The sequence below is a fragment of the Emydura macquarii genome, unplaced genomic scaffold, assembly GCF_026122565.2.
Source record: "Emydura macquarii macquarii isolate MOO-44397 ecotype Brisbane River unplaced genomic scaffold, CSIRO-AGI_Emac_v2 contig_67, whole genome shotgun sequence".
In the NCBI taxonomy this organism is placed as follows: domain Eukaryota; kingdom Metazoa; phylum Chordata; order Testudines; family Chelidae; genus Emydura; species Emydura macquarii.
Window position 1 is genome coordinate 2,170,835 of NW_027130204.1, and position 22,455 is coordinate 2,193,289.

The 22,455-nt window shown below is 46.7% G+C and overlaps 1 protein-coding gene across 33 annotated transcripts in view; it reads left to right on the plus strand.

Moving 5' to 3' along the window:
• Positions 1–22,455, plus strand: part of CAMK2G (calcium/calmodulin dependent protein kinase II gamma) — a 162,762-nt gene that overhangs the window by 109,827 nt on the left and 30,480 nt on the right. For 20 of the 33 annotated variants that reach the window (XR_010917904.1, XR_010917932.1, XM_067537480.1 and 17 more), the window contains exons 13-14: positions 1,944–2,006; positions 5,496–5,536. Coding sequence is in view for 31 of the 33 variants with exons in the window: in XM_067537480.1 (XP_067393581.1) it covers positions 1,944–2,006; positions 5,496–5,536 (104 nt within the window). In the remaining 2 variants the exon portion in view is untranslated. The remainder of the gene's footprint in view (positions 1–1,943; positions 2,007–5,495; positions 5,537–22,455) is intronic. The other 13 variants (XM_067537518.1, XM_067537553.1, XM_067537535.1 and 10 more) reach the window with 1 other exon arrangement.

Here is a 22,455-nt window from a genome sequence, read left to right on the forward strand (position 1 = left end):
ATGTTGGATGGAGAGATGCCTTTTTAACTGCAGTGGGAGTTCACTTTGCTTCCTTTTTCTCTGCACAGCCATTCTGTTGGTCACCTAGGCCAGAAGGGTAGAAAGAGTCAAGTATTATGTGCAGTCTTCGTACGTTCCAAAAGGACACACTGCTCTTCAACATCTGCGGATGCTTTGCCCTAAAGTGTCAGAACTGTGCTGCATTCTTTGCCTTTGTGCCTCTGCAGCCAGTCACTGTACAGGGGTTAAATGTGAGAAGTGTTTTCAGCCATTGCTTTAGCAGTACCTCAGGCATTTTGGGAAGATGCCTGATTTTTTTCCTTATTTTTGGAAAGCCCATCTCTGTGTAGCGCGTCCCATTATGGTGAGAAGGATGTTTGGAGATTTGGTGTCAAGTTGCTTGTTCCAGAAGTTCTCATGGGCAAGTTTAATCACAGAAGATCAGGGTTGGAAGGGACCTTAGGAGGTCACCTAGTCCGACCCCCTGCTCAAAGCAGGACCAACCCGAACTAAAATCAGATCTTCCATGGCATTACAGTTCAGTCGGAGGGGCTAGGTAAGATGCTCAGTTTTCTTAGCTGGACTTTGTCTCTAGGCGCTCACTTCCAGGGTGACTCCTCTTTGCTGACCTCCAAGGGCAGGATCTGTAGAAACAAACTATGAAGAAGCAAATGGGGCTACATGCCAGTAGCAGGAGTCCTCTGGATGTACTCCCTGTAGAGCCACACTCTCTCCTGTGCTCCCTTCTTTCCCAACCTCCCTACTGTGCCTGCCGCAGGACATGTGGTCACTAGCTTGGCTGGTTCCATGCAGGCATCTGAGTGTGCGCTTCCCAGAAGCATGGATGTGGGAGAGCACTGTTGTCAAACAAACCAGTCACAAGTGAGTGATCTTGTTTTTATTCTAGCATCTCATGTGGCACTGGCGTGTGTACATAAAATAATATAGCTGGCTTTAAGCATATCCAGAGTGGCAGTTCCCTGTTGTGTGCTGGGTTTTATCATGTTGTCGATGAGTACCAGCATTAGAAAAAACTGGCTGAACTGGACCTCTGCTGAGTTCATGGTCCTGTGAATAATGGATGGATGACTGGAAGATCCTAGGTTCCCTGTCTCTTGGGCAGTCTGCGTTGGTGCATTCACTGGCACTTGGACAGATGCAGAAAAAGCATTGGGCAGGCTGAGAATGCAGAAATCAGGTTTCCTCCCAACCGACAGTACAGAGGACCCGATTACAGTCTCAGATCTGTGTTGCTGGATCTGCTGAGTCTGAAGGGTCTGACTTCACCTTTAAGCATCCCTGACTGTGGGTGAGTCCAGAGCTTTCTCCATTTAAACACTATATATTTGGGGATGACAATTCCAGGCTGCTAGAGGGTCGGTTGTGTTAGCCATTCTCATGGAATTTAGTTCTTCCACTGCAGATGGCTTTGTTATGGATGGTCTCCAGCTTCTGAGGGGTTCTGAGAGGTTTGTTTGATATGTTTGTCTATACTTATTCATGCTGGGTTTGTTTTATATTAATAAGTGACTTCATGATGAGATTTAGATGGGTCTGCAGCCTCCTCCAAACCCTCTCCCAAAACACTTCACAGCAGGCCCATTGACTTTAAACAAATAAATCAGACCATTGTTAGTTCCTTCTGGCTTTGCTGACGGTTGAAATCCATAGCTGCAAACTAGTTCTAAAACTTTTGTTTTCGACTAAATCCATGTCCTTCCAAATGTCATTCCCATGTCCTCAGCATCCACCCAGGCTGGTCTCTGTAGTGCAGTTTGTTTTTGGCTTTGTGTGTGAAGGACATACATTTTAATCCAGAACTTTACATTCTTTTTTCCCCACCCTTCTTTAACACTAATTTACTTGCATCTTGCTCTCTTGTTGCTGATTGGCCTTTATTGCTTTATTATGGCTCCTCCCACTGAATGATTCTGTCCAATCAGTTGGCAGGCAGAGCTCCGCCCCTGCTTCGGCCGCCATGAGTGCTGTCGGCCTGGCTGAGCAAGGTACGTGGTGTGAGTCCTCTTCTTTCCTGAGTGCCTGAACCTGGCCCACTCCCACTCACTACTAGTAAAAACCAGCATGCCACTGCTTGTGCACCCAGGGAGACATCATTCATGCTTGCTGGCTGAGAAACTGGCATGCGGAACAGTTCATCTAACCTAGAACCATCACCGCACTGATCTTACTGAATTACTAGCACATGATTTGGGAGGGGGAATTGAAGTGTGGGTGGGTAGTGCCAGCTATTTCAGCAGATATGGTGGAGCAGATTAGCGCAATAATCTGAACCAAAAACCTTGAGTATTCTCTGGGGAAGCCCAGACTGAAGAACATTGTTTGCATATGCTCACCAGAGCCCTGTTGTATTGAGATGAATCGGGTTGATTGTTACCCTGCAATGACTGATTGCTCTGAAATAACCAGCTACTATGTCCTAGGAAGACATTGGACTGAGTTCCCCCCTGTTTCCATTTCTTCTATCAGATGGGGTGAATTAGGACAGAAGAAAGCCGTAGGGTCTCTGTTCCCAGTACTGTATTGGCTTAAAGCAAGAAGGAAAAGCTCTCTCTCATCAGGCTACTGTGGGGCAGTCAGATTTCACAAAGCTGAATTCCATGCTCTTCCCCTATTCCCCTCCCCTGCCGCACCCTCTTCCCCCCCGTCGCGAAAAAATGCCTGGGAGCTTGAGGCTATAAAAATGTCTCAGCCCTGCACTGCTGCAGGGCTGAGGGAGCATTGACTGAGAGCCACTGTTGTCTAGTGTGCTGAGAAAGAAAAGGAAGAGGAATGGGGGAGTTGGGGAACCATTCATGGCTTACGTCGGCATTGGCATTTTGGTCCTGTGTGAAAATCACCTCCTCAGCTCTCGCACATCCAGAGTGTCCGGTGTTCATTGCTGATGAGTTCAGCGTTAGGGATCTGAGACTCTTAACACCAAGACTGTGCACCAAAGGCGGCTAATTTTTATTTTCCTTAGAGGCTAGAACAAGATGCACTTAGCCACTGGAGGGCGGAGGCTGTGCTCTGTGCTCATGAGAGATTAATGGAGAGATGGCAAACCAGGAAAAGAAGTACACCCTAAATTATAGGACTTGCAGTAGGAGCTCTTAACTCCACTGTGGAGGGAAAGGGGCTTTGAATTTCCTTATGTAGAGGAAGTGGGAAGAGCAATGGGGAAGGATGTGGTCAGTGTCTGATGCCTGGAAACCTGCAGTGTATGGGTGCCCAAGACCAGTCCTTGAACTGCAAAGGGTCCCCCTCACCTTCCCAGGATTTTCCCTATTCTGATGTCTCCTGTGTTTAATTGAATGTTGGAGGTTGCTTGTCCGTTTGTTTTAAAAACTCCTCTCATTACAGTAAGTCCTGTCTGTCTGTCACTAGCTGTAGGAATCCCACCCATATCCTCTGTAATTTGTGTTGGATAATGTGTACAGATTAACCAGTGGGTAAATCTACACAGTGTCTCCTTTGCTTGGGATGCCTGCCGCCTCTTTGTCCCTGTGTGAGTGCATCTCCTGTACCCTTTGTGCACCCTTACACAACAGGGGGCTGCATGAGCTAAATGAGCAGCAAACTGAATTTCCTTCTGACATGCTGGACCAGTGACTGGCTTGTGAGAGAACTGTGTGTGGCTTTGAAATGCTGAGATCACTGTGGGGGTACCAGCAGAGGAGTGGGAGGGAGGGGAGGTTGTCTGCCTGAGTCCTGGCTGGCATTGCAGGATGCTGGGTTAGGTGGGAGGTGCTCTCTGTTAGAGGCTAGGCCGGCATCAGCAGTGCCTGGGCAGGCAGGAAGGCTGTCTCTGCTAGAGGCCCAGCTAGTGTAGCCAGATGGGGAAGCCTTGGTCCCTGGTGTAACTTCACAGAATGTTTTCCCTGTCTGCAGAGGTAAATGGGGGTGTCCAGAAGGGTGGGGAGTGAAGAATCTGTTGACTCACAGTTTGTTCCTGGGCACCTGGGACTTGGGGAAATAGTGTGGGCCTGCTCTGTACTGGTTTTGGGAGTGGGACCTTTAAGGCACATGGAGTGGGGTCAGAACCAGCTCAGCCCTGGCAGTTGGTATTAGGGAGAAGCAGCTGTTGTCTGCACCATTCCAGCTGGAGTTGAGCTCAAAGTTTTGTTCCAGGTGTTGTCTAACCAGTATACCTGACATCTGTCGGCCTGGTGGGATAGCTGGGGGTGTGGGTGTGGACTTGAGGAGTTACCCAGGCATTTCAATCTCGACGCCTTGCAGCTGCTGGTTTGTTGCAATGCCATTTTGTCCAGTTGTAGACAAATCCCGAGAGAAGCACAACATGCCAAGTGCTGCCTTACCAGCATGTCTTCTGAGATCGGTGGGACAATGGAGTATCTCATTAGCAGTTCTAAGCAAGACAGACTTGGGGAGAGAGTGGAGCTGCACATTCTGTTCCTTGTTCTTCCTGTCTTTGCCCTAGGGTTAACATCCCGGTCTGGTGCCTGCTAGCACGGATGATGCCAAACACTTTTAAATAGCTGCTTGGGAAAGGCCATGTTAATTCCTTGTCACAACAGGTGTCTCGTGCTGCTTGCCACGGGTGTGTAAACAGCTGGGCCCCGTCTACATGAGTAACCAAACTGTTCTCTAGCCACTGAGACTGGAGGCAGGGAGGCTCATTGTTGACAGCCATTGTTAACATGTCACTTTCCCATTGCGCATGGAAGCCCTGCCTACCCTGATCACACATATGTGCACTTTGCCAGGCGCGCGTGCGGTGTGTGTGTGTGTCTGTATGTCTGTCTCTCTGTCATGTGCACTGCCAGACACTCCTTCTCTGTGTGTGTGTGTGCTGGTTTCTCTCAGTGCTAGTGCTAGCTGTTCAGACCAAGCATGGCAGAGCGTCTGCAACCTTCGATGACTTTAACAGCTGGCAGCACTGCCTTCTTCTCTCCTCCCCCACCAAAGGCTTTGCTCCCGTTTTATTCCTTGCCTTATCCCAGATGTTCTTTTGGCTAATTTTGCATTTTGGCAGTGATTAAAATTTCTCTGCATTATCAGAACCCCCTCCCCCGCTTCATAAAGTCGCCCTTATGTAAATGACTGTACTTGAGGGCAAATCTCTGTCCGGCTACTAAGATCTGGCAGATGTCTTCAGCTTTTTCTCTGTAATTGCTGCCACTCTTGTAGGAAGGGAAGGCTGTGAGAGAGTAGAGGACTAGAAGTAAAATCACCTTGGAGCTCTGCATTGTTGTTGGAGACTGGATCTCCGTGAGGTTATGGAGGGTGGGGGTGTTGCTGGCTTAACACTGGGTATCGGATAGAGAGGGCAGGCTACTTTCCTCTCTCTCCATGTGATTGTGATGGGTAGTGGCACACGAGTTTAAGACAGACCTGGTCTGGCCTCTGCTGCTTTCATTATTACCAATGGAAATTAGCAGAGGGATTGTCCCTTTAATTCTCCTGCAATTTTGAAGGGAAGGGAAGAGAGATTTTAAAACCAAACCCTCACCAGCTTTTCTTGTTTTTCTCTGCAGCTGCCAAAAGCCTATTGAACAAGAAGTCGGATGGAGTGAAGGTAGGTCCAAGCTTTTCTACCTCACCTCTCCTTTTCAGTCTAACAGCCAGCAGCCTGCCTTCCCAGGGCAGCCCCAGGAATGTAACTGTCCTCTGAAGAATGGGTGGTTATGGAGCTGGTGGGTGGGATCCACACCCCCTTTACCTGCACAACATACAGCTAGAGAGGTGTGTCATAGGATTTCCTTCCTCCCCAAAGCTTTAGGTACCAACTGTTGCCTGAGGCAAGATACCAGGCTAGAGGACCAAAGATCTGATCCCGTCTGGCACAAGCTCTGGCCTGTGCGGTTCAGCTTCTGGGTGTGGAAAGATTTTGCTTTTTTGCAGAGCTATTGTCAGGGGATGACGAAGACTAGCAGCACCCATGAAAATCTCTCCCCCTCACCCCTTCACCCCATAGACGGGGGCTGTGGAGATGGGGAGTTCCACCCATCAGGGATCTGTCAGATTTTGCTATCGGGTCAGAACATGGCCATTTAACTGTGTCACATTACATCTGAGTGACGAAAAGGCAAATGGTCGTGCTTTCTCCCTTCCCACAGGCCAGGGGACCCCTTTTTCGCCCCGTTGAAGGAAATGACCAGTTCCCCAGTTCACTCTCCTTGTGTGTGTTCTAGCCCGATCTATTAATTGTATATTAATTTATACTGATTACAGAAGAATTCCCAGTGATCCCTCTGAGGTTTGACAGGTTCTTGTCCCAAGAGCAGGCCCAGTATTATTAAAATTACGGTGTAGTTGGGAACCCTGATGTGCACGGTTGCAACACTCACACTTTAAGAACCCTTCTATATTTACAATAGTTTATTAATACATTTAGCAAAGTCACAAGCACTCTAACCCAGCAAAGTAGACAGAGATAATACGAAATATACATCTGAACAACCATATACTCACACCACCCCTTGTGGAACAACCTGAAATGTTAGCCATTGTCTTCCTCATCACCTTCCTCTTCATCACCAGTGGCCATCATTCCGGCGCCTTCCAAAGGCTATATCTCTCTCTCCTCATGCACAGGCTGGGATACAACTTTTGTCATATGTTCCACTGACACCACTATGTCTAGTGCATATTCCCGAAGGGGTTTCTGTCCTCTTCCTTATTTGTATTTCCTCACCCTACTAATGTTGGGGTGCCCTTCTTCTATGGGTCAGTATTTTAGATTATCATATACATCCGTTTGTTGCCATGGCACTCTTGTGGTCAGACATCTGCAGATGTTCCCATCCTAAAATATCCAAAAGCCGGTGTTAGCTCATGTTCCTGTGGTTGGCTGGTGTCGTTCTGGACAAACTTCCCCCTTAAACACTCTATTCCCAGTTCCCCAAAACTTAGAGATGTCTGTAAGGCCATTTATCTGTGCACAGGTCCATTTATCTGGGCCTCAAGCCTTATGCTAACTGCTGAAGCCAATGTCTTACAGGATACAGGCCTGTAGGTTCCTTGCATTACTGATGAATAAAATAAATGCTAAAGCTAGCTCCATGGGCTACAGTGTGCACCTTTCAGTTCTGGAGTTCAGAAAGGGGCCATTTCTCAGAGCATAGGTCATGTCTCCAGATGGAGACTTACACCTGGTAACCAACTGTTTAGAGTGGGGATGAGTAGAGAAGTCCAGGGACTAGGAATTCTATGCCTGTCCCAAAGCATAACTCATCTTCTCCTCTCCCAGGAAGGGAACACTTTCTTAATTCATCAAGGCACATCTGACTTGTGCTTTCAGAGGAAGCCTCAGACTTTCCTTGCTGGATTAAAGACAGGAAACAAAAGGTAGGAATAAATGGTCAGTTTTCAGAATAGAGAGAGGTAAATAGTGGTGCCTCCAGCGGTCTGTACTGGGACCACTATACTGAGATAAACAGTGAAGTGGCAATATTTGCAGATGATACAAAATTACTCAAGATAGTTAAGTCTAAAGCAGACTGCGAAGAGCTACAAAGGGATCTCACGAAACTGGCTGATTGGGCAACAAAATGGCAGATGAAATTCAATGTTGATAAATGCAAAGCAATGCACATTGGAAACATAATCCCAACTATACATATAAAATGTTGGGGTCTAAATTAGCTGTTACCATTCAAGTAAGAGATCTTAGAGTCATCATGGATAGTTCTCTGAAAACATCAGCTCAGTGTGCAGCGGCAGTCAAAAAAAGCTAACTGAATGTTGGGAAGTGTTATTTACCCCTTTGCTTAACACAAGTTTCAGGGCTCACCTAGTGAAATTAATAAATTCAAACAAATAAAAGGAAGTACTTCTTCACACAACACACAGTCAATATGTGGCACTTGTTGCCAAATAATGTTGCGAAGGCCAAAACTAAAACAGGGTTCAAAAAAGAATCATGTAAGTTCCTGGAGGCTAGGTCCATCAATAGCTAATAGCCAAGATGGTCAGGGACAACGCCATGCTCTGGGTATCCCTGAGTTCCCAACCTGTGGCCCGCAGCTCCTCTCCTGCTGGCTGCAGAAGGGAGCCACTGCCTAAAGATCCAGGCGGAGCGTGTTTCCGTAGGGCTACAAGACTGGTGCAGGCTCCTTGCTACAGCCAAGGGGCCAGGAGATCAGCTTTCCCCTCCCCCTGTCTGTAGCAGAGAGCACAGCAAAGCGCTCTGCCTGGGTCCCTAGGTGCCGGTGTCTCTGCTGAAGACAGAGGGAGGGGAGCACTGATTTCCCAACCCCCTGGCTGCGGAAGGGAGCACTGCCTAGGGACCCAGGTGGAGTGCACAGGTCTACAGACCCATGAGGTTTTCCTGCTGCAGCCTGTTTTGTGAATCCCTTTGTAACTCTTCACAGTCTGCTTTGGACTTAACTATCTTGAGTAGTTTTGTATCATCTGCAATTTTGCCACCTCACTGTTTACCCCTTTTTTCAGATAATTTATGAATGTTGAACAGTTCTGGTCCAAGTACAGACCCTTGGGGGACACCACTATTTACCTCTCTCCGTTCTGAAAACTGACCATTTATTTCTACCCTTTGTTTCCCATCTTTTAACCAGTTACTGATCCAGGAGAGGACCTTCCCTTTTATCCCATGACCCCTTGCTTTGCTTAAGATCCTTTGGTGAAGGACCTTGTCAAAGGCTTTCTGAAAATCTAAGTACACTATATCCATGGATCACCCTTGTCAACGTGCTTTCTAGTAGATTGATGAGGCATGATTTCCATTTACAAAAACCATGTTGACTTTTCCCTAACAGATCGTATTCATCTGTGTGTCTGATAATTCTGTTGTTTACTATAGTTTCAACCAATTTGCCTGGTACTGAAGTTAGGTTTACTGGCCTGTAATTGCCAGGATTGCCTCTGGAGCCTCTTTGAAAAATGGGTGTCACATTAGCTATCCTCCAGTCATCTGATACAGAATCTGATTTAAATAATAGCTTACATACCACAGTTCGTAGTACTGCAATTTCACATTTGAGTTCCTTCAGAACTTTTGGGTGGATACCATCTGGTCCTGGTGACTTATTACTGTTTCATTTATCAATTTGTTCCAAAACCTCCTCCAATGATACTTCGATCTGGGACAGTTTCTCATATTTGTCACCTAAAATAATAGCTCAGGTTTGGGAATCCCCCTCACATTCACAGCAACGAAGACTGATGCAAAGAATTCATTTAGTTTCTCTGCAGTATCCACCAGGCTCCTTGGTGAGGGTGGATGAGTATTATTGCTCTAGATCAAATCCTTGCAGAAGTGGGACCTGTGTGGTCTTTAACATACAGCCTTTTGTTTGAAGTCACTGTGGTAGGGTGGAGACCTGTATTTGGAAGAGATTTTACGCTTCCATGTAGTGTACATGCTGTGCAGTTTCTCTGAGATGCTGGGTACCTTTCTCCCTCAAAAGAATAAAGCTGGATTCACCTTTCTGACATCTATGGAGGGTTCATCAACCCTTCAGAATAATTGTAACCCGTGAAGGTGAAATGAACTTGCGTGAGAAGGCAGAGGCTGGAATGTGCAGGAGGGGCGTTTCTGTTCTCTTGGACAGTGTGTTCGGTATGCACAGGAAATGGGTGGCCTGCTTTCCTCTCCTGTGTAATATCTAGGGACTATAATCGAGTGGCCAAATGTGAGCTCCCTCCTCCCAAACACAGAACGCTTGGCCATAGAAACAGTTACCATGCCTTCTCTGAGTTTTGAAGGAAGCCTGCCGGTCCAATAGTAGAGGGTGTTAGGAGTTGGAACTGAGGGGCAATGGCAGAGCAGTGCACAAGAGGGACAGGACTGGGGTGACAGTGGGTGCAGGATTGAGGAGCATCCAGAGAGCTGTTGGAGCCACCACGGCCCTTTCCCAAAGGCTGTCGGGTTCTAGCTGATGCTTTCAGTTCCTCGCTTCCATAAATAATGAAACTTGCTAGAGAGAGAAACAAAAATATTTTTGCTTGGTGGCGTATTTTACTTACGTGGGCCTAAAGCTAAATATCATGGAAGTCTTTCCATTGACCAACCCAGATCACTTCTTTCTTGATGCTGTGGTAGAGGCTTTCTGGTTGGGGCAGACCCCTCTCTCTCTCGCTCTGCCCCCCTCCCTCCCTCTCCCACATTATCTGGTGTGACCTCTTACATACTTCTCTGTCCTAGGGCTTTTGTGGCTTCTTTTTCTCTCTTCCAATAGTGTCCGTGGCTGCAGTGGCTCTTCCCTTCAGCTAACAGGCTTGCAGAAGTGAGGCTACATTGCCATCCACCTGTATGCTGCCCTCAGAGCTGGATTGGCACATCTGATTGCCATGCCAGAGGCCTCTAAAATGAAAGATTTAACCTACTTCCCCCTTTGCATGCCACCCTCATCTTGGTCTTAGTGGAGGCTTTCTCTTGGGTCACCACAGTGCTGCTATGTTGATTGACCAGTAGCTGTTGCCTTCCCATCACATACTCCTCAGTCTCCTAGAAGCTTGGCTTTATGACATCCACCAGCCTAAAGAGGAGATCCATTGTTGCTCTGACTGCCTCTCCAGACCAGGGAGTGGGTGGGTGGAGGCCTAAGAGATGTGATCCTCTAAAGTGGCGGTGGTGGCTGCTGCTGCTGTTTGGTGTGGTTTGTAATTTCAGCTACGGGGGTGGTCATCCTTGCCCGTTTCTGATCTGAGGATCTGAGGCAGGAATGGGTAGTGGGTCTCTTTCTGGATCCTGGCAGCTGACTCTCTATCGTTCGTTCCCCTATTGTGATAGCTCAGTTTGGGCACCGTCCTCTTTACTAGCTAAATATACTGTCAGTTTTGGGGTGTCCCTTGCATTCCCTCCTCCCCCTAAAAGAGACAAGTTTCAGATGAGCATTGATAAATCTGGCCTATCGGATGGAGGTTTTGAACAGGCACACACAGCTAGGGTACTTTGTGTCATGTGGTTACTTGTCATTCCTAGTCAGATGCCTGAATGTCCCACTTTTAGGCTGCTTTTTTTTCCCCCATTGGATTCCTTACAGAAGTGTAATTTCTCTCAGTATTTTATTGAGTGAGAAAAAGAGAGAGATTTTCTTTCTCCACTGACTTCCCTGGGCTTCCAGTTTGCAGTGATCAGCCACCTCAGATGAGCAACAAACCTCCACGTGCATCATTGTGAAACGTACAGTGAGACCATTAGCACAGAACTAATGTACTCTGTTTTAGGTCACTGAGTAAGAGCAAGATCTGGCTGAGCTAAGTGACTTAATATTTCAGTCCACCCTCCATTATTAAACAACTTGCACAGAGTTTGAACTCCATTCAAAGCAGACACTTTATCCCTGGGTCATTGGTCAGCCAGCAGAATGTAAAGCTGTGATATTGGTCACCACCAGGCCCCTTTAGTGTTCTGCAAGGGTAATAGAAACATATGGCAAATGGTTTGCAAAGTTTCAGGTGGGCTACATAGCTCATACCCACAGGTTCAAGCATGGGCGTGTTGGTGGCCATTAGGTGCAATGTGCAGCATGTTTTGTTCCTTTAGCAAAACCGAGGACAAGGGGAAAGAACTTTTTTACATTTCAGCTACATAGATGCACTGTTTGCCTCTTTTCACGCTATAGTTGTGATGGGGGACTGAATTCAGGGCATGATCGACAATAGAGGTGACACGGCAAGTGGAACGTGGTCTGATCTGGCATTGTGTGAAATGTGTAGTTTGACAAATTTGTAATTCTGTGGGGACCAAATTCAGCCATTGGTGAAAGTGGATGTAACTCATCGAAGTAATGGGAATGGGCACACCTTCTCAGGTTTGGCTGCTTTGGAAATGGATTAAGCAAAATCGGAAAAAGACACTCTTATTCCGGAATAAGTGCCAGCTCCCCACTGTTTATCTGACATCCTCCTGCTTTTCATTTTACACTGCCATCTCCTGCCTCTGTGTCTAAATTACTCATTTTGCCTATTAGAATGCTTTTTTGATGCAAATTGCATAGGTTTGCCACTTGCACCCATTTTACCCTACTGACACCCAGTGAATAATGTGTTACTGTTTGACCTAGCTTAGTTTGTCCCCATGTGTTCCCTGGAAGCTGTGTCCACTTACTCCAGGCTGAATTTGAACTTAGGTCTGTATAAAAACACCTGCATTCTGGCCCCAGACAACACGGTCCCATTGTAAGGTACCTGGAACAAGAGAGAGAGAGGGAGGTGTAGGGCTGTGGACCGGATCACCAGCCTGGGACAACATTCAACCAAGCTCCGTTCAGTCTGTAGCCCTTTCCTCGGGGCTCATTTTATTCCTCAAGGTGCAAACAAATGGAAATGTGGAATAAGTAACAAAAAGCAGCAGCACTGTTTTTGACTGAGATTATAAAGCCTTCCTCCAGCCTACGGGGATTTGTAGCAGGCTGCAGAGAATGTACTTTCAGCCCTCTCCTGCTCCCGGGCTGCCTCTTGGAGCTGGGGCTTCATTTATATTCTCCACCTGGGAATCAGACCCAGTCACTAGCTGCTGTCCAGCTAGGCCAGCTGATTCCCAGCACCATCCTGCTGGGCTTCTCTCCAGAGCAGGGCTGGCTGCTCCCAGCCTCCCCTGCCCTTGAAGAGAGTGACCTCCCCATTACATGATAAATTGCAGAGCCATGTAATATAACTGTGTTCTGTACCTTCAGCTGTCTCACCTGCCCTCTGCCAACCATTGCACTGTCTCCCCCCAGGGCTTGTTTGCACATCCCAGACTTCTGAGTTGCTGTTTTAAATCTACCTGCCCCAGTAATGCATCTTTCCACTCCCCTTCCCTCCCTTCTAGTACAGAATCCCCCCCCCTAAAAATGACAAAAGGATTCAGACCAAGGAGAGTCATGATTTTCTTCTGCATCAGAGATTATCTTTGTCTGTATAAATACACCACAAGTTTAAAGTTGATTGAGTCACTGGCCAGGGCTAGAAACAGTAGCATTCCCCCTTCAGTGAGGAAAGTTCCCCTGATTGGCTGTGACCATCCACTCGCTTCTAGCCCTACTGGAGCCTGGGATATCTGATTACACATGGCATTTTTATGCGCCAAAATGCTATTTTGTGTATTTTAGCCATTTAAAACATGTTGTTTTTATATTTTTTGCCTCTGAGCTCTTTGTGTTTGGTTTCATGGTAACAAGAGCCTTGCTTTGTGGGTGGGAGATACCCCCCTCCCTCCCCCCCAAATGGTCCCAGTAGCATTTTATAAACTCTCAAATAGTCTGCAAATGGAATCACTGTAACATACAGCACAGGTGGGAGGGTGTAGTGCAGGGGGGTATAGCAGCACTTGGAATGTGTTCTGTCATTTCACTCCTGGCTCTGCACCCATCCCAGACTTGCCATGCTCTAGTTCATATCTCACACATGCACCTTCCACTGCACTCAATGGCAGCTGTGTGTACATAGCTCACAGGAGAACTGGGCTGGAAAGGGTTAAAGTGTCAGCATTTGGCATGGTGAGGTTGACGCAGCAGAGCCACTCTCTCCTGTGTTTCTGTCCTGTCTGAGGAGGGAAGGTTACTGATGTCTTTTACTTTAATTTTTTGCTAATGTTTAAGGATCAATACAGCAATTGATATGGGAGGCACACTGTGTGTAAAAGAAAGCAATGAGAACGGCACAAGGAATTCTTATAGTATACTCTGCCTTAAAATCTACACGGGTCAAATAACTTACATTATTAGGACCTAAAGAGCCTGTGGAAAGTCCAGGAATAAAAGTGTGAGCCTGAAGCCATGCTAGTTAAGGATTGTTGAGGGAAACAAAATAAAAAGAACTGAAGTCCAATTTAACCTCTCAATCTGGGATACCCAAATGCTTTGTGCAAGGATCTTGGAGAACACATTAGGTCTGTCTCAGTAAATAGTTCATCAACATCCGGTAACACGTGCTTCCAGCCATCACTGTGGGGAAACTTCTTCCATTTTCTTATTTATTTGTATTACAGTAGTGCCTAGAGGCCCTAGCAGAAATCAAGGCTCCAGTGTGCCAGGCACATTACATACGCATAGCAAGAAAGTCCTGGCTGCATAGCTTCCAGTCTAAACAGACGGGCAGACAGAGGGTGAGGGAGGAAACGGGCATCGGGAGCTGAAGTGACTTGCTCAGTGAGCTACTTTGTGCCCAATATCAGTGCCATGAATAACAGTTTCTCCCCCTTTAACCACCCAAATAATTACACTTTGGGCAGCGGAGGGATTGGTGGCAAGTACGTTGTTAAAACCCAAGGATGCTCTTTCTGGTGTCACACTGAGAGAATTCCCTGCAGATGATTGCAGGGTAAGATGGTGTATAAAATACCTATGCTAAACCCCCAGAACCCAGTTTGCTTCTCCAGAGTGGGAACGAACTACTCCTGCTAACTTGATAGGAGTCACTGTTTACTGCCTACAGCATCGTCTAGCATGCTTTGTATTTCCTGTGGTGGCATGGAATGATTTCTGCCTGCCCTTTCTAATATTGCTGTTTTGTTGTAGGGATGATGATTCATAAGGACATGTGTTTTCTGCTGATTTGTTTATGGTTACCTAAGGCAAAATTCTGTGCTGAGATCCCCAGGGCAGATCCCAGTGTAGAGATTCTGCTGTCCTTTCAGGGGTGGTTGCTTGTTTTTCTTCCCTAACTTCTCCCTCTTCTTCGACTAGTGTCTCTGTGGGTGCTCCACTCCAGGTTTTGGCGCGTTCTCGATGGGAGATTTTGCAAGCAGTGCCTGTCCGGGTCGCGCATGCGCCATCCCTGTCTCGCGACGCCATAGGCACCCTTTTCACTGTGCGCGACCTGGACCCCTCAGTTCCTTCTCAACCATCTGTGGTCCAAGACGGAGCTCCCAGCAGTTCTTCATAGCCCGCTAGAAATCTTCAATGTCTCTTCTTTTCCGTAAAGTTACTCAGTTTTACCCATAGTTTAGTGTACCTTATCTTAATCCTTCCCCTTTTTAAAAAAAAAAAAAAAAAAAAAAAAATTCCCTCAGTCTCACCCCTCCATTATAAGTAGGATTATGCTGGGTTCCCCCGGCTTCAAACGCTGTGCCTCATGCAGAGACGCTATGCTGACTTTGAACAGACACTCCGAGTGCATCAGATGCCATGTTGCCCAGAAATGCGTCCATTGTACAAATCTAAAAGCCAGAGCCAGGCGTGACAGGGACCTCCGCCTGACATTAATACTCATGGAGCGGTCGCTAAGACCTGCCTAAGACCCTGGGCAGGGTAACGGCTTCTCACAAGAAAACACCAGAAAAAGGCACTCTACTCCATCTACATCAGAGCATGCCAAAAAAAGGAGGTCTCCTGAAAAGGAGAAAGGTTTTGGTACCAAAGAGGCTTTAGATTCCTCGGCTACATTGACCTCCTCAACAAGGAAAGACTCTCATCACTCCTCTAAAAAGCTGAGACACAAAACTAAACCCCTCGCCAACATGGCACTGTCTAAAGCAACAGACTGCACAATGGCTGTAACCGCCTCAACAGCGGCACTGACTCGGATCTTGGCGCCGATAAGCAACACAATACTGACACGCCAACCAGTCTACATCGGCACCGGCAAAACCCATGGCACCAATACAACCCGAGCAACAGACGCCCCCAATGGCACCAACGGCACCGGTGGTGCCGATGGATACATCCACACCGGAAAAGGCTATGGAGCACACTTCGGCGCTCATTCACAACGGAGCCGACAACTACGGCTCCGCAAAAACATGCTCAGAAGAGGAAACACCATGAGAATGAGGAGGAATTTGTAACATCTTCTCTGCTATCACCTCTCTATGGCACTGACACCTTTCCAGTGCACTTTACTCATGAGCAGCCATGTCTTCCATCCCCTTCTCCAGTGATTAGTATGATGGTGAACAGGTTACCGTCTCTCCCCAGCTATCGTCACCCAGAGGCCACCCATCCAGACATCGTCCACATCAGACAACCAACATATCCATGGTTTGTGCCTCATGGTTTACTCCACAATACCGTATGCACTGGCCTGGCTGGCACACCTGGTCTACTTACTCTCCATCACACAGTAGACAATCAACTTCATATAGGCACAGAGACAGGTCACCTATTAGACCTACTCAAACAGGACCCAAAATAACTGGTCCTGCCGATTGAATGGGATGTGAGTGCAGAGCAAGAAATGCCACCAACCACACACAACTCATCCTCCTCACCTGACGAGACCGTAGTTTCCCCACCACCGATGACTGCAGATGACTTTAAGTAGTTCCAGGAACTGTTTGAGAGGGCGGCCGACAGTTTGGAGATCCCACTCCAGAAAGTGGCAGGGTCACAACACAAATTGCTTAAAATATTGCAGACCTCAGCTTCCACCAAAATCGCCCTTCCAATGGATGATGCCCGTATGGAGCCAGCAAATAACATCTGGCAGACCCCCACCACCATCCCCCCCACTTGTAAAAGGGCTGATAAGTATTATGTCCCGGCCAAAGATACTTAGTTCCTCTTCACCCATCCAGCTCCTAACTCCCTGTTTATAGAAGCTGCTAACCAGAGGAACAAGCAACAACATCACAAATCGACACCACACGACAAAGATGACAAAACGCTGGACTTAATGAGCAGAAAAGTGTACACATCAGCTACTCTTTAATTAAGAATAGCAAACTATGCTGCCTAACTATCAAAAATTATCAAGATATCAGAATTTATTGAACTTCTCCTGGATGATAAACAGCAATTTCAACCGTTGATCAAAGAAGGGCAACTGGTCGCAAGAACAGCATTGCAGGCTTCCCTTGATGTGGCTGATACTGTGGCAACTGCGGTCGTCATGAGTAGGGCATCATGGCTTCAATCTGCAGCCCTGCCTAAACAACTGCAGGTAACCATCAGAAGATCTTCCATTCGATAAAGCAAAGCTCTTCGCAGAAAAAAAGAATGAAGTCATGCGTACCATGAAAGATTCCAGAGCTATACTCCCCACCCTTGGAATTTACACACCTGCAACAAGAAGACGACCCTTCAGGTATCAGCTGTGTAATTCCAGATACCAACATTACTCGCAAAACAGATGATACAAGCAATCACTCTCCCAACAAAGGCCACAACGACGTTGACAGACTAACCAGTAGCCATCAACATCCCAGGCTGCCCCTCTCTCCCAAAGCAGCAATTTTCAGGACTTGGTCGAGGGTCTGTACAACCTCCCCTGCCTTCAACAGCCAGAGTCCATCTTGTTCAAACATCAACTATGCCCCTTTTACCAATAATGGGTGAATATAACATCAGACAAATGGGTACTAGAAATTATCCGATCTGGATACACTGTCCCCTTTACCTCCATACCTACAATCCAAACTCCTTCCCAGTCCCTCTTCAGGGTCCCATCTCACGAACAGCTATCACAACAGGAGGTCGATCATTTACTCCATATAGGTGCCATGGAGCATGTTCCCTCCCAACACAGAGGAAAGGGCTTTTATTCTCATTATTTTCTCACTCAAAAGAAAACCGGACGTTGGAGACCCATTCTAGACTTAAGAAAATTGAACAAATTCATAAAGATACAGAAATTCAGGATGGTTACTCTGGCTACTATATTGCCAGCGCTGGAACAGGGAGACTGGTTTGCAGCCCTCGACCTTCAGGACGCATATTTTCACGTTACTATTCATCCGGCCCACAGAAAATTCCTAAGATTTACACTGCTCAACAACCACTTTCAATACAGGGTGCTCCCCTTTGGCCTTTGCACTGTTCCAAGAGTCGTTTCCAAGGTCCTTGCTGTAGTAGCTGCTTTCCTTCGCAGACTAGGGGTCACCATATTCCCCTATCTTGATGATTTGTCTAATAAGGGCACGCACCTATATGGAAGCTGTACATGCAGTTCACACTGCAAGGACATTATTTCACATACTAGGGCTTATGATAAACGATAAAACATCCACCCAACGGCCTATGCAACAACTGGAATTTATAGGGGTGCACCTGTCAGGGTGTTCCTACCAAAGACCACTGTAAATCTGGAATCTACAACACAAAGCAGCCCAACTCTGAACGTACGCACATGCCTTCAAATGTTGGGTCATATGGCAGCCGCCACTTTTGTCTTGCAAAATGCATGGTTGCACATGAGACCACTTCAGATGTGGCTTGTGACCATTTACAAACCACACAGATAATCTCTATACAAAACAATATCAATGCCAAAAAAGATCAAACAATCATTAAAACGGTGGACACAGCCCAACAACCTTCAAACAGGAATTCCATTCATAAGTGAAACACCTTCAATCATGATCACAACAGATGCATCACTATTTGGATGGGGAGCGCACCTACAAGAGCATACCATTCAAGGCAAATGGTCACCACAGGAAACAAAATTACACATAAACCTACTGGAGTTACGAGCTGTCCGCAACACCTGTATATGTTTCCTACCTCTGATATCAGGGAAAACTATAAAGATAATAAGAGACAACATAGCGTGTATGTTCTACATCAATCATCAAGGAGGCACAAGATCCGGCTCTCTATGCTCAGAGGCAATGACACTATGGAACTGGTGCATATCCCACAACATCCACATTTCAGCGGCATATCTACCTAGTACCCAGAATACCACTGCAGACAACCTGAGCAGAAAATTCGGCAACAATCTCAAGTGGGAATTAGACAACACAGTTCTAGAAAACATCTTTCTTCAATGGGGATGCCCCACAATCAATCTATTTGCAACAATGAAGAATCACAAATGCTGTTACTTCTGCTCGAGAGCAGATCTAAGTACATGTTCATTGTCCTTATCAAGTGGAACACCGGTCTCCTGTACACATTCCCACCTATCCCCATGATAGCCAAAAGCATACACAAAATACACAAGGACAATGCGAAGGTGGTGGTGATAGCTCCAGCATGGCCCAGGCAACCATGGTTCACTTACCTCACACAGATGTCGATCCACGCACCAGTCGCTCTCCCACTAGCCGACGATCTCTCCCAGGACAATGGAAGCATACACCATCCACATCTGAAGAATTTACATCTCACAGCATGGTTCCTAACTGGTTCCAACAAGCTGAACTACAATGTTTGGAACCAGTAAGGAATATTTTACTAAATGGCAGAAAACCTGCCACAAGAAAAACTTACCTTCAGAAATGGCGTAGATTCTTCTTATGGTGTCAACAAAAGCAGGTCAACACATTAGCGGCATCAATCCCACTATGTTAGACTATCTCCTGGAAATAAAAAAATCTGGATTGGTAATTAGCTCAATTAAAGTACACCTAGCAGCTATCACCACCTTCCCTGATCTGATAAATGATACCACGATTTTTGCGCATCCAATCGTCAAACACTTCATGACTGGTATACAAAATGTGTACCCAGACATACATCCTCCCATAATACCTTGGGACCTCAACTTGGTCCTCAGGACAATTAACTAGCCACCATTCAAGCCTTTAGCAACTTTTTCTCTAATGCACATGTCCATGAAGCATGCCATGTGAGTGAACTCAGAGCACTTATGGCCCACTCACCGTATGCAGTATTTCACAAAGATAAGGTGACGCTATGACCTCATCCAAAGTTCCTCCCCAAAGTAACATCATTCCACCCTTAACCAAAACATTCATTTACCTACCTTTTACCTGAAACCACACTCCAGCGCACAGGATGCGGCCCTCCATATGCTGGAAGTCAGACGAGCCATTGCATTTTACCTAGAAAGAATGAAGCCTTTCAGGAAATCTCCCAAACTTTTCGTATCAATTATGGAATGTTCCAAAGACAACGCTGTATCCACCCAAAGACTTTCAAAGTGGATTTCCACCTGCATCCACACATGCTACACACAGCCAGGGGTAATGCCACTCCAGAGCATCAGGACACATTCAATCAGATCAATGGCTACATCCACAGCCTTCTTGCATAATGTATCAATTACAGAAATATGCAAAGCAGCGACCTGGGCCTCAGCCCACACTTTCATAAAACACTACGCCATCGGCCAAGCATCGAGACATAGTGCAGCAATCGGACTCTCAGTTCTCTCTTCTATTCAACCTAACAACTCTGAAGCTCCCTCCTCCAACTGAGAGCACTGCTTGAAAATCACCTGGAGTGGAGCACCCACAGGGACACTACTCGAAGAAGAAGAGAAAGTTACTCACCTTGTGCAGTAGCGGCGGTTCTTTGAGATGTGTCCCCCTGTGGGTGCTCCACTACCCACCCTCATTCCCCTCTCCTTCGGAGTCAAACACACAGCTCTACACTAGAAAAGGAACAGTGGGGTCTGGGTCACGCGCACTGAAAAGGGCGTCAAGGGAGCCACGAGACGGGGATGGCGCATGCGCAACCCGGATGGGCGTGCTGGCGAAATCTCCGATCAAGGATGGGAGGACAAGTGGAGCACAGGGGGGGACACATCTCAAAGAACCTCCGTTACTGCACAAGGTGAGTAACTGTCTCTTCCCATCACAATACAAGTGTTCCTGTTCATCTCTCTCCTATCCCCAGAAGGCCAACCCTTGACCCCCACCTGCCTTGTCCACCCTTGTTCCAGACTCAGCAAAGATGCTGGGTAAACCATTGCCAGGAGTAGAACCCAGGTCTCCTGAGCCCCGGTCCAGTGTCCTTCCACAAGACCAATTTTCTCCTCCAGTCATAACCTGTGTTGTGCTCCCACTGCAAGTGACGATACGAAATATAAGGCAGTGACAGCTCTGGCCCCTTTATCTTTCATCCTCATATTGAAAACTCATTCCACATAAAGCTAGGTCAGCGTGTCACAAAACTTCTGATGGACAGTAATATCAGTTAGAGTTGTGATTTTTTTTTTAATGACATTTTTATACTGGCCAAAGCCCTAGTGTAAAAAGTACTTTTGCTAATGTAAAAGCTGTGCTGGCAAAAGCCATCTTTTGTTGATATAAACTTTGTCTATGCTAGGGAGGACTTCCGGGTATAGTTATGTACTAGCAAATCTTTTCTAGTGTACACCATGCTTAGGTCTCCCTAATGCACCAATTCAAAAGGCAGCTCCTAAGATCCTCTTCTTTCCCAATCTGACCACATCACCTCTCCCTTTGAATTCCTCCATGGTTTCCAGTTTTCACCATGTAAAGGTCTAGCCTCTTGTTCTGCTCTTCAAGGCCCTTCACGTTTCTTCCCCTTCCTGCTTATCCAGTCTTGTCCCTTCTCCCAATGCCTGTCCCCGACATCCTTTAGTCCGCCAGTGATTCTAGACTTGATGCCCATTGTCTGCTTCTTCTGCATATCCCCTTGTTCATGGACCAGCTCAGCTCTGAACTGGTCTGTAAGACCATTGCTCTTTCATTTAGAGCCCTCTCGATACTCACTTCTTCCAGGAGACCTATAGGAAATTGCCCAACCAAAGACTGGGTAAAGACAGTGCTGTGTGTGGCTGATAAAATCCCTACTTGTTTGTAGAAAGGAGCTCCCTAGCAAGCTGAGTGCCTGCCATCGCCATGGCCAATTTGCTGTGTGTTGTGTCCTGCTCCTCCTCCTGCTGTCTGTCTGTCTGTCTGTCGTCTTAGCTTCAGGGGGTGTCTCACGCACAGCACCTAGCACAAAGGGGCCCTGATCCCAACTGTGGCCTCTGGGGTTACTGGAAGGAATTCGAGGGATACTTCGTGACAGTCTCTTAGGAGGCAGTGTTGCTTATTGCCGCATAAGAACAGTCATTTGGTCAGGGGAAACAGTAAATACAATGAGACATCTGTTACTGTCATCACTGGCTCAGAGGCATCTTTCCAGCATCTGGGGAAATGCATCTTTTTGCTAACATTAAACTGAAGAAAACTCCCTTAGCTGTCAGACAAGGAATCTCTCCATGCTGTCAATGTGCAGTTGCTCCTCCTCTAGTAACTTTGCTAATTACCACTGGAAGGTTGTTCTAATAGATACCTTTAGATTATATAGGGTTGGGATATTTAATTAAACATAGCATTTGATGTGGGCTGCAGGCCTTCCTCTATTGGAGACTGCAAATATTTTATCATTTCAGGAGGGGTTTTTGACTGTTTTAAGAGCAGTTTGATTTGTAGTGATCTCCATAGAAGTTAGCTTATCTACAATTTCTGTTTGTGTGTGCTAAGAGTACTGCCAGGGGCCCTCTAGCAGTGCATGGAAATGGACAATGAGTGGCTTTGGTCTTGGATATCATTCTGGCCCTGCTGGCAGAAAGTGCTTTATTGCACTTTGGCAATTGGGTGTGACTGTGGCAGGCTGGATTTCTCTCCATGGGTGCCAGAGAGTATTATCAGATGCCCTCATGATCTCAAGTATATTTTGACTTTTTTGCTTAAGTTTTTTGAGCACTGATTTACAAGCTTGTAGCATCTACTGAGGCGTGCCTAGGTTTGTCTTGTGGAACAATCTTAGGTTTTGATTAGTTTCCTTACTTTTTTGTGTGTGTGGTAAAATCTGTCCGTCTATTTCTTTCTGTTTTTCTGGTAGTGTTCCCCTGTTATGGGGTGGGGATTATGTGCTGTCCAAAACTTCCAGAGCCGTTCCTGTT